The sequence below is a fragment of the Sus scrofa genome, unplaced genomic scaffold (assembly GCF_000003025.6).
Source record: "Sus scrofa isolate TJ Tabasco breed Duroc unplaced genomic scaffold, Sscrofa11.1 Contig1966, whole genome shotgun sequence".
Classification (NCBI taxonomy): domain Eukaryota; kingdom Metazoa; phylum Chordata; class Mammalia; order Artiodactyla; family Suidae; genus Sus; species Sus scrofa.
This window is the reverse complement of record NW_018084993.1, coordinates 191,496-203,473: the sequence shown is the minus strand read 5'-3', so window position 1 is coordinate 203,473 and position 11,978 is coordinate 191,496. Positions and strand designations below refer to the sequence as shown.

At 34.7% G+C, this 11,978-nt stretch overlaps 1 protein-coding gene across 1 annotated transcript; it reads right to left on the bottom strand.

Annotated features, from left to right (window-relative positions):
- Positions 1 to 407: 407 nt before the first annotated feature.
- Positions 408 to 2,916, bottom strand: LOC100510969 (olfactory receptor 4K17-like). The gene is given in 4 exon segments (XM_021081684.1): positions 408 to 592; positions 595 to 1,372; positions 1,375 to 1,438; positions 2,891 to 2,916. Coding segments are annotated over 4 exon segments (1,053 nt in total).
- Between the last annotated feature and the right edge of the window lie 9,062 nt (positions 2,917 to 11,978).

Below are 11,978 nucleotides of genomic sequence, written 5' to 3'. Positions count from 1 at the left end.
AGCTGCAGCAACACGGGATCCGAGCCGCGTCTGCAACCTACACCACAGCTCACGGCAACGCCAGATCGTTAACCCACTGAGCAAGGGCAGGGACCGAACCCGCTACCTCATGGTTCCTAGTCGGATTCGTTAACCACTGCGCCACGACGGGAACTCCAACTCCTCTTAAATACAAGTGAGTTTTTAGTTGAAAACTGTTATTATTCAGTCAACTTCATTTAAAAAATTCTAATGGCTTTTTAATTTTTTTGTTGGTACTGCATTCAAAATATCCTTGAATGTCTGACTTTCATAATTTTTCCATGTTTTACTTGACATACTCTGTATGGATCAATAACAACTTTTAAAAAACACCTTTTAAAAAAACTTTAAAAATACTCTGTTTCTATGTAAATTGTATTTTTAATCTAAGTATCATGTCTAGAACTCACAAAGCACCCCCAGAATTTCTTCATGGCTGTCTTCATTTCTTTGTTTCGCAGAGTATAGATAATTGGGTTCCAGATAGGGGTGATAACAGTGTAAAATACCACAAGAAACTTATCCACAGAGTGGTTGCTGAAGGGCCAGATATAGATGAAGATGCATGGCCAAAGGAAAGAACCACCACTGTGATGTGAGCACTCAAAGTGGAATGGGCTTTGGACTGCCCAGTGGAAGAATGGCTCCTAATCGTTATGAGAATCAGACTGTAGGAAATAAGCAAAATGATGAAACAGCTCAGAGAGGTCATTCCTCTGTTGGCCGCAATGACTATCTGTACAATATAAGTATCTATGCAGGCAAGCTTAGCAACCAGGGGGAGATCACAGAAAACGCTGTCCACTACGTTGGAACCACAGAAAGGCAAGTTCACAACAAAAGGTATCTGAAGCCCCAAGTGAAGGAGACCTAAGAACCGTGAGGTCACTATCAGCAAAATACACACCTTCTTGTTCATGATGGTCGTGTAACGTAGCGGCTTACAAATAGCCACGTATCTGTCATATGCCATGGAAACTAAAAGCACCATTTCGACTCTACCCAGTAAGTGGAGGAGAAAGATCTGTGTGAAGCATTCATCCAAGGAAATGGTCTTGTGCTTTTTTACAAAGTTCACAATTATCTTAGGGCTGACCAGTGAAGCAAGGATCATGTCCACAAAGGAGAGGTTCCCCAGGAGAAAGTACATGGGAGTGTTCAGGTTTGGGATGTAAAACTCTGTAACGACAATGACAAGGTTACCCAAAACTGTGGCCATATAGATAACTGAGACAAGCACAAAGAGAAGAAACTGTATATCCTGGGAACTGGTCAGTCCCAGCAAAATAAATTCTGAAACTTTCGACTGATTTAATTGCTCCATGGTCTCCAGTTGTGTGGATTGTTCTGCACAGGATGACCTGTAGAAAGAAAGAAGAAAGCACTAATACCATGGAGACTGCCAGACTTTTTATTCCTTTGGGTCAAATCTCATTTGACTTTGACATTTTTCATGTTATTCTGTTACTGCTGAGAAGTAGGCCAACTTTTAACCCCAACTTATAACAACAACCTGTTCATATCTCTTGATTTCCCTAAGCAATTCATAATTCAGAGGCATATGCTTTGTCTTTTTTAAGAGGAAATATTGTCATCTTTCAGGACTTTGTGATTTTATAGGAGATGAGATCCCTTCATCTAACTTCCTCGGAGGACAGAAGGGCTTGGCACTCTTGAGCAATCTCTTTAAAGTTCAAACTTTAAACACAGCTGGGAGTTACTGTCTTCCCACAACTATATTAAGAAATTGTATTTTAGTCCAAGAGTTTTGAATGGTCTGTGATCCAGCAGCTATAAACCTGAGCTGAGTCAGTGAGATTTAGAGTGAATCAGACTGCTCTCTTTTCCACAGATCCCTAAGTGAGCTGAAGGGCCAGATATAGGTGAAGATGCATGGGGATCTCACTTAGGGAGAAGTTTTTGGGAAGCCTTTCAGGCACAGACTATTTCCTAATGTAACTATCACTACCCATGGTCTGCTGTGGTGGAAACTCACATTCCCAGAGAGGACTTAAATGTCTTTAAGTTGCAAAGGCAGCTGTGGTTAAGCAGCAGAGGTGAATATTCTGAGTTCCTGTGGAACACTTTCATATCCTAAGAAAGGCCACACATTATAGAGGGAGTAAGAAAGATGCTGAGTTCTAAATGTTTATAGAAGGCAGCTTGTTTGAGAATTGCATAAGTGGAACTGGCTCCTTGGATTCCAAGCCAGTCTGATAAGTGAGTCAGGAGGTGAGCGTGAAGAAAACACCTGTGTACCATTGGAGCCCAGGCATGAGACTTCACTTTGAAACCATTAGAGATTTTAACAAGCAAGACCTCAATTTGTCATTCTTTACTTGTATAAATTTTCACTATTAAGCCAGCATGGCAATAGCAAAAGCAACTGGATTGATGGCCATTGCAGTGCTTTATTTGTCTGTGCTTGGAAACAGTTTGATCATGTTTTATTAAGTCTCCTTAGTTCTTAGATCAATCAAGAGTAAGGGAGGTTTGAATAATGAAATATTAAACTGTTAGGCTAATATAAACAGTGTTCATATTAATCTCTAGGCTGATAGAACTGGTCATTCTCTTTACAAAGAAATGTTATTGAATGGAAGAAGAGAAGCAAGTAATCCTTTAGGTGGTGGAGAAAGCAAGAGTAAAGGAACAGAGGCCAGTAATGCAGGCTTTGGGGGTGGGGACTATAACAAAGAGAGATTATATAGAGTACAAGAAGAGGAGGAGTGGAGCAAACCTCAATGAAAGCAAGTATTTCAGGTGAAATAGTGGAATAAGTGGTAAATGAAGATACTGCAAAAGCTTCTTGGAGAGGTGGGAGGGAAGAGCAGCTGGTCTCAAGACTTTCTGTGCCATCAAAACTTACTTGTTACTACTTTTTATAGTAGACATTCTTGTGAGAAATTATATATAAAATTAATAATTATGAAGTGTAAGATATAGACAGCTTGAGTTTTTAATTGAAATAATGTTTGCAAAGCACTTGGCACAGAATCTGGCATATAGTTCACATAGAAATGTTAGTTATCACCACTATTTCTGTTTTGAACTTCCTCAAGTTTATGTAGATACTTTAACAACTGGAATTCAAACTCAGAATTTCATGACACCAAAGCTATGTCCCTAACCAGAGAGTGAGTTAAGGCTTAACTTTAGCATATTCTTGCATGCCATTTCAGGTGTTGTTTTTGAGTTTTGTTTGTTTGTTTGTTTAGGGCTGTACCCAAGGCATATGGAGGTTCCCAGGCTAGGTGTCAAATTGGAGCTGTGGCTGCTGTTGTACCCCACAGGCACAGCAACAGCAGATCCGAGCTGTGGCTGTGATCTACACCACAGCTCATGGCAACGCCAGATCCTTAACCCACTGAGCGAGGCCAGGAATCAAAACCTGTGTCCTCGTGGATGCTGGTCAGATTCATTTCCACTGATCCACAATGGGAACTCACCATTTCAACTTTTTAAATACTATAATTTTTGATAATACACTTACTAGAATTAATAGGTACATGCACATTTTAAAAAGAAAATGTTGAGTAATTGGAAAAACTGCACTATAATCACACTAGTACATTCAGTCTTTTTTTGTATTGTAGTTGTTATTTGAGTAGAACAGTCTGGTTCCCTGGAGCAAAATTCTTGCATGACCTGGTTTATATATAATCTCCCATTGGCATGGGACTGATAGTTATTCCATGCTTATTTGCTCCTTATTCACAAGTTATATCCTACTCTAAAGCCTTCACTAATGTTAATGTTAAAAGTCGTTTTATACACTTCATTAGTTGTATAAAAATGACTTTTAACATTAATCTGAATTTGATAGTTGACATTAGGACCATAGGACAAGAACGGAAAACCCCTGCATGCCTTGAGCAGTTTTGTATAACAGAAGCTTCAGAATATTTTCATTATTATATCATAGAATTCATATTTTCAGCCATAAATTTGGATATTTTCACATCTTTGCAGTGTATCTGAAATGCTTTGAAATTCAGGGGAAAAGCTAATAAAGTTAAGCTGTTGCCTCTCACTTTCCTCTTACTTCTCACACACCAGAACACCAAACTCACCTACACTGGCCTGCTGTGTCTTGCTGCAGCAGAAATATTTTGTAAACCTTCTCTAGGAATGACGATTACTTCTCACTCAAGGACTTGAGCTGATGCTCTGGTCAGCTCTGACTTTAGATAACTGATCTCCACATTTAATTTTGTTAATACCCTGGTCTGGGTATTAGGGCTTCACTTAACTAGTTTGTCTTCATGTAGAATATTAGTTAATACCCTGGTCTGGGTATTAGGGCTTCACTTAACTAGTTTGTCTTCATGTAGAATACCAGTACTTTTCTGGATTCTGACTCTATAACCCTTTTCATAACTCTGAATATACTGCTCTGTACTATCAGTTACATCTTTGGAGCTCTGAATCCAATTACCTCTTCTGCCTTTTGTTTGTGTTTCAATCCTCCACAAATTCTGGGACAGAAACTAAAGATTTCTGAGCAGAGGGGCTAAAGATTTGTGTTTTGTTAAAAAGGAGTCTGCTTTCCTGATCAAATGTCCTTTCTAGATTGCTCTGAGGTGAGGACACTGACTGCCCTGATTCTGGTCAGTTAGGTGAACCTGTTCAGCCCCTCAAGAATAAGTATTTTATAATGTATTTTTTTAAGCAATGGTTAACATTTTAGTTTTGCAGTTCACTCTCATCTTCTAGGAATCTTCAATCCCTTTCCTCTCTAGGACTCCACTCCCACCCCCACCCCGCCTAACACAACACTACAAACATTCTGACTCTTACTGAATCCTTACCTCCCATGGTCTTCCTCACTTGCTGAATAAATGATAACATCTGAATTGGTTCCTTACTTGGGTTTAGCCAGCCTTTCCAGGGCTCCATTTCTTTCTTTTGTTTACCAGTCTGACTTACACTGAAGAGAAATTGGGTATTGAGTTTTTGCCCTTCTCACTGCGAGAGGAATTACACAGGCCTGCTGAGTAGACCACACAGGGAGCTCAGGAAGAAGCAGGAAGAGGTTATTACAGGCAGGAGTCACTGGAGTCTCTGAACCCAAGTGATTCCTTTGTTTTTGGAGTTTATGCAGCTAATGTGATGTGTAGAGGACAAGGCTGTACTTTTTATTTAAAACATATTTATATTTTCTAATCTCTTTTTATTCTTCCCAGACTCTCAGCAAGAGCCCAGAGATCAGCAACTCTAGCACTAGCAGTTTCATTCCTAGAACTGTTGGAGCCTAATCAACAACACCAAGACAAAAGCTTAAATATAGCTACCTGTTTGAGCATAATAATGCTTAGATTCTCTAAAATTATCATGGTTTATTGTGAGCTGACTCTTTGTTTTAATGGTTTTAATTTGGCAGCAACCTGGCTCTCTCCACAAAAGCTTCTAGGAAGATGGTTTCAGGAAATTTAATTCTCTAGTAAGAAATGCATACATTGGCCTAAATGAATCTTCTTGACTTTCTATTCTCTTTCCCCTGGCACTGCCCTTTTAACTTATAGTGTGTGTGTGTGTGTGTGTGTGTGTGTGTGTGTGTGTGTGTGTGTATTTCTGTCTTTAATTCTTTTATTAATTCTTTTTTTACTGTCATCTAAACCCCTAGCAAAGTGCCTGCCATACAATGGAGGCTAAAAATTCTTCCCTCAATATCAATAAATAGAGTCAGGTTTTGAGGTTCTGCTGTTTTCCAGACTCTGTATTAGGAACTTCAAATAAATTATTTCGCTTAAATCTCTTTTAAGAAATGAGTTTAATTATTTCTGGCCCATTTTCTAGAATCTCTAACTCATTTTCCCAAGCCTGAGATAGTGTCTTTTCATGGAAGATTAGTAAGACTCAGTTAACGGTAGCTATTTGTGTGAGCTGTAACAGGCCAATATATTGACTTAATTATGAATTTTGCAATGTGCTTTTTGCTTACCACTTCAGAAGGAGTTACAGGCAATGAGTTCAAACAGAAAAATAGATGGCCTGGATGAGTAGGCTTCTGAATCCATAGTCCCGTAAGAAGGAACAAGTTACTAAGGTGTATAAACTCCAACCTGGGGATTTCCTAATACAGTTTTCATTAGTATTCTAGAAAGTTTTGGGAATCCTCAGTGGGTGATTCTAATGAGAATTCTGTCTGTTGGGGGTATAGTGCTTCAGAAAAAAAATGATTTATCATCATTTGGTCTTTTAGTACAGTGATAGTTTGACATGATAGATGAAGTTAGATCCATGAGGGAGTTTGGAATGTTTATTTTTATTTATTTTTTTCTCTTTATGGCCATACCTATGGCATATGGAACTTCTTGTACCAGGGGTCAAGTCAGAGCTACAGCTGTTGGCCTGTGCCACAGCCACAGCAACAGTGGATCCAAGCTACAACTATCACCTATGCTTCAACTTGCTGCAACATGGATCCTTAACCCACTGAGCAAGGCCAGGGATCAAACCAGAAACTCCTGTCTTGTTTTTAGATCCCAAATATAAGTGATCATAAAATACTTGTCTTTTTCTGTATAACTTATTTCACTTTGCATAGTACTCTCTAGGTCTATCCATGTTGTTTCAAATGTCAAGATTTTATCTTCTATAGCTGAGTAATATTCTATTGTATGTATTTACCACAGCTTTATTCATTCATCTACTGATGGACACAGAGGTTGCTTCCATATCTCAGTTATAGTAAATAATGCTGCGATGACCATAAGGGTGGCATTTAACTTTTGATTAGTGTTTTTGTTTTCTTTAGATAAATGCAAAACTGGGATTGCTGGATCATGCAGTAGTTCTGTTTCAGTTTAGGAACCTCCATATTGCTTTCCATAGTGGTTGCACCAGTTTACCTTCCCATCAACAGGGCAGGAGTATTCCTTTTCTCTGCATCATTGCTGACACATTATTTGTTGATTTTTTTAATAATTGGACTTCTGATAGGTATGAAGTGATATCTCATTGTGGTTTTAATTTGCATTTCTCTGATGATTAGTGATGTTGAGCATATTTTAATGTCTGTTGGCCATCTTTATGACTTCCTGGGAAAAATGTTTATTCGGGTCCCTTGCCCATTTTTTTAAATTGGATTTTTTTATATTGCATTGCATGATTTCTTTATATAATTTTTATATTAATCCCTTATCAGATATGTCATCTTCAGATATCTTCTCCCATTTAGTAGGTTGCTTTGTAGTTTTTCTGGTAATTTCTTCATTGTACAAAAGCTTTTTAGTTTGGTATAGTCCCATATGGTTATTTCTGCTTTTGTTACCCTTGCTGAGGCGATATAGCCAAAAAATATCACTCACTATACTTTCTGTGTTTTTTCCCATGGGTTTTAGGGTTTCAGGCCTTATGTCTTTATTCCATTTTGAGTTTATTTTTATATATTTTGTAAGAAAGTGGTCCAGTTTTCCCAACTTTATTTATTGAAGAGCTTGTCTTTCCCATTTTATACTCTTGACTACTTTTGTTGTAAATTAACTGACCATTTTATTTCTGGAATCTCTTTTCTGTTCCATTGATCTATGTGCCTGTTTTTGTATTAGTACCATATAGTTTTGATTACTGTAACTTAGTAGTATACTTTATTATTAGGGAATGTTATGTCTCCAGTCTTGTTCTTTTTTCTTAAGATCACTGTGGCTATTTGGGATCTTTTGTATTTCTATACAAATTCCAGGATTATATGTTCTACTTTTGTAAAAAAATGCTGTTTGTATTCTAATAGGGGTTACATTGAATCTGTAGATCGCTTTGGGTATTATGGACATTTTGACAGTACTAATTCTTTCAATCCATGAGGACAGTACATATTTCTATTTATTTGTATCATTTTCAATTTCTTTCCTCAGTGTCTTATAGTTTTCAGAATACAGGTCCTTTACCTCCTGGGTTAGATTTATTTTTCTGTTCTTTCTTGATGCAGTTGTAAATTGTATTCTTTCTTTTTTTATTTTTTAAGTTTTATTGAAGTATAGCTGATTTACAGTATTGTGATATTTTCTGCTTCATTTTGTTTTTGAAATATTTTTAGTAGTGTCTTTAGGATTTTCTACATACAATGTTGTGTTATCTGCAAATGGTGACAATTTTATATCTTCCTTTCCAATTCGTACACTTTTTAACTTTTTTTTTTTTGGTCTGATTTCTGTGGCTAGGCCTTCCAATATCATGCTGAATAAAGTAGTAATGGTGGGCGTCCTTTTCTTCTTCCTGACCTTAGAGGAAAATGTTTAGGCTTTTCAAAGTTGCATATGTTAGCTATTGGTTCTTCCTGTGTGGCCTTTATTATGTTAAGATGTGCTTCCTCTATACTCACTTTGTTTAGAGACATCAAAATGGATGTTGAATTTTGTCAAATTTTGTTTTGCATCTATAGAGATAATCATGATCTTTATCTTTGTTCTGTTAATGTAGTATAATACATTGATTGACTTGCTAGATTTTGTACCTTCCTTGCATTCCTGGCATAAATTTGACTTGATCATGATCCTTTTAATTCATCGTTGAATTTGGTTTGCTACTAGTTGTCCCTTGGTATCTACTGGGGATTAATTCCAGGAGATATATGAATATCAAAACCTGTGGATGTTCAAGACCCTTCTATAAAATGATTATACTTTCTGTGAAATGGTTTAGTACAATGGACATAGTCAGCTCTTTGTATTCACAGGTTTCACATCCATATATCCATTATTGTTTGAATCTGTCTATGCAAAATTGATACAGAGGCCAGCAGATATAATTGGCCCACCAAATTTTATTGAGGAATCTTGTATCAGGAGCGTTGGCCTATAATTGTGTGTGTGTGTGTGTGTGTGTGTGATGTCTTTTCCTGGTTTTATATTAGGGATGTGCTGATGTGGTACAATGGATTTGAAAAGTTCTGTACTCTAATTTTTGGTAATAATTTGAGAAGGATAGATGATAACTCTTTAAATATTTGGTTGAATTCACCTGTGTGGCTGTCTGGTCCAGGACTTGCCTTTTTTGAAGTTTGGTTACTGTTTCAATTTCATTACTAATAATTGGTCTATTTAAATTTTCTATTGCTTTCTGATTCAATCTTAGAAGATTATGTTTCTAGACATTTATCCATTTCTTCCATATTGTCCAATTTGTTGATGCATAATTGTTTACAAAACAAATGGATAGTATAATCATTTTTATTTATGTGGTGTTTGTGTTTACTTCTTCTTTCTCATTTCTGATTTTATTGATTTGGGCCCTCTCTTTTATTTTATTGGTGAGACTGGCTAAAGATTCATTAATTTTATTTGTCTTGTCAGAGAACTAACCATTAATTTCATTGAGCTTTTCTATTATTTTTAGTATTTTTTTATTTATTTCCATTCTGATCTTTATTATTGCCTCCTTCTATTAACACTTGACTTATTTTTTCTTTGTGTTCTAGTTCCTTTAGTGTAAGGTTAGATTGATTATTTGATATTTTTGTTTGTTTCCTAAGGTAAGCCTGTATCACTATAAACTTTCCTCCTAGAACTGCTACTGCTGCATCCCATAGTTTATAATATGTTGTATTTCTATATTTGTTTCAAGATATATTTTGATTTTCTATTCGATTTCATCAAAGATTCTTTGGTTTTTAGTAGCATGCTGTTTCACCTCCACATGTTCGTATTTTTCCTAGTTATTTCTTGTAATTGATTTCTAGTTTCATACTATGGTAATCAGAAAATATGCTTGATATGATTCCAATGTTAAATTTATTGAGACTTGTTTTTCGGCCTATCATGTGATCTGTCCTGAAGAATGTTCCATAAGCAGTTGAAAAGATGGTGTCTTCTGCTGTATTAGGGTTGCATGTTCTGTATATATCAGTTAAGTTCATCTGGTATAAGATATACAATAAGAATTCATAACTACTATATCCAGACTGGAGTAGGGTGGGAGGTTTGATAAAATAGGGGAAGGGGATTGAGAGACACAAACTTTCAGTTTTAAAATACATAAGTCATCAAGATTTAATGAACACTTGGGAACTATAGTCAATAACTTTATAACAACCTTGCATGGTGACAGATATTTAACAGATTTATTGATTATATTGATCAAGTCTTAATGTATATAAATGTCAAATCACTATATGGTACATCTGAAACTAATATAATATTGAATACCAATTATACTTCAATTTTTAAAAAGTACAATTCATCAATTTGGACAAAAATAAATGTTGGCAATATTAATTCAATCCACTAGTGTACAAGATTAAATGAGTAAAGATAATTATCTCAAATTTTGCATATAAATTTTATGAAATCAACAATCACTTATGATTTCTTAAAGAATAGAAGTCTATTAATATAAGAACCATGTCAATTTTTAAAAGGTATCATTGATGATGGTATTTTAGAAACAAATATACATGTAGAAAAAAGGTGATATCTTCTCCTCAGCATTGTACTGATGATTCTATCCAATGTAATATGGAAAACTTAAAAGAAACAACAAGTACTTGGTTTGGAAAATATCAGGAATTAAATAACTGTTTTTTCCTAAATAAACTGGTTGGGATATTGAAGGAATCTATAGACAAAATTAAAATGAATGATAGGAAATTTCATCAAATTTACTGAATATATGATGGATATACAGAAATCTACTATTTTTCTATATCAGTAATGATCTACTAAAATAAAGCAAGAGTGATTCCATTGTAATAGCAAGAAAACATGATGTCTGATAACTCAGTTAAATTATCACTAAATATTATAGAATAACATGTTAATTAAGTAAATATATATATACTAGGTTCATAGATTAGAATAATCAAAATAATAAAGTTATCTATTATTTGTGAATTAATATATAAATTGTATCCAATTTCAATTGATATCCAAAGATTGTTTTTGTGGAATTTGACCACTTATCCTTAAATCATCTAGAGGAGTTAATTGACAAGAAGAACTTATATTTACTTAAAGTAGAAAATTTTCTAAGTGTAAATTCACTGTGCTAAATAGTGACCATGTTTAAGATTTTGTAGTGTTGTATCTGAGGGGCAAAATGACCAATGGATGAAATGACCAATGGATGAAGGAAGCCAGAAGAGACCCAAGCATACATGGATACTTGATATATATAAAGGTGACATTACAATCGGTAGAAAAAGCTCTTCAGTAAATGACATTTGCATGATAGTTTGTATCCATACAAACATAATTTAGATTCCTATAGGATGACAATACAAAATTTAATTTCTAATTGGACTAAATGACTAATGTAAATGTTTAAATTATAAAAAAGGTAAAGACAGTAAAGTATTTTGGGCTATCAATTGTAAAAGGTATACTAAATAAGACACAAAAATCACAAATCTAAAAGAAAAATTAATAAAAATAAAAATAATTTAATTGTATTTTATTTATCTATAAACACCACAGATTTTAATATAATCAACATAAGTGAAGGTATTTTGTTTATATAATCTTTTTTAATATAAAAAAAGATAACATCCCCAAAGAAAAATTGGCAAAAGTATAAACTGGAAAGATAAAAGAGAATGTCCAATAAACATTTCGATTAATGCTCAGTTCACTATTAACCAAAGAAGTGAAATGAGTATTTTAAGTTATTATTTAATTTTTTAACTTAAAATATTTTCTATCCATTTAAATGGAAAAACACAACAATTTACAAAGTCCTGTATTGACAAAGTCATGGAGAAATTAGGGTCCTTCATAGAGTATAAACATCTACAACTTTGGAAGAAATGTTTTAATTTCTAGTAAAGTTAAAACGCTTATATCTTACAACTTAGCACTTCCAGTTCTAAATAAATATCCTAGAAAAATTATCTTATGCACAAAGAAGCATATATGTATATTCAGTTGAGACATGACATAACAAAAAATAATTAGATAATTATGAACTCTTTTAAACTCTTCTCAAGAGAAGAGGTAAATCAATTTTAGAAGATCCATAAC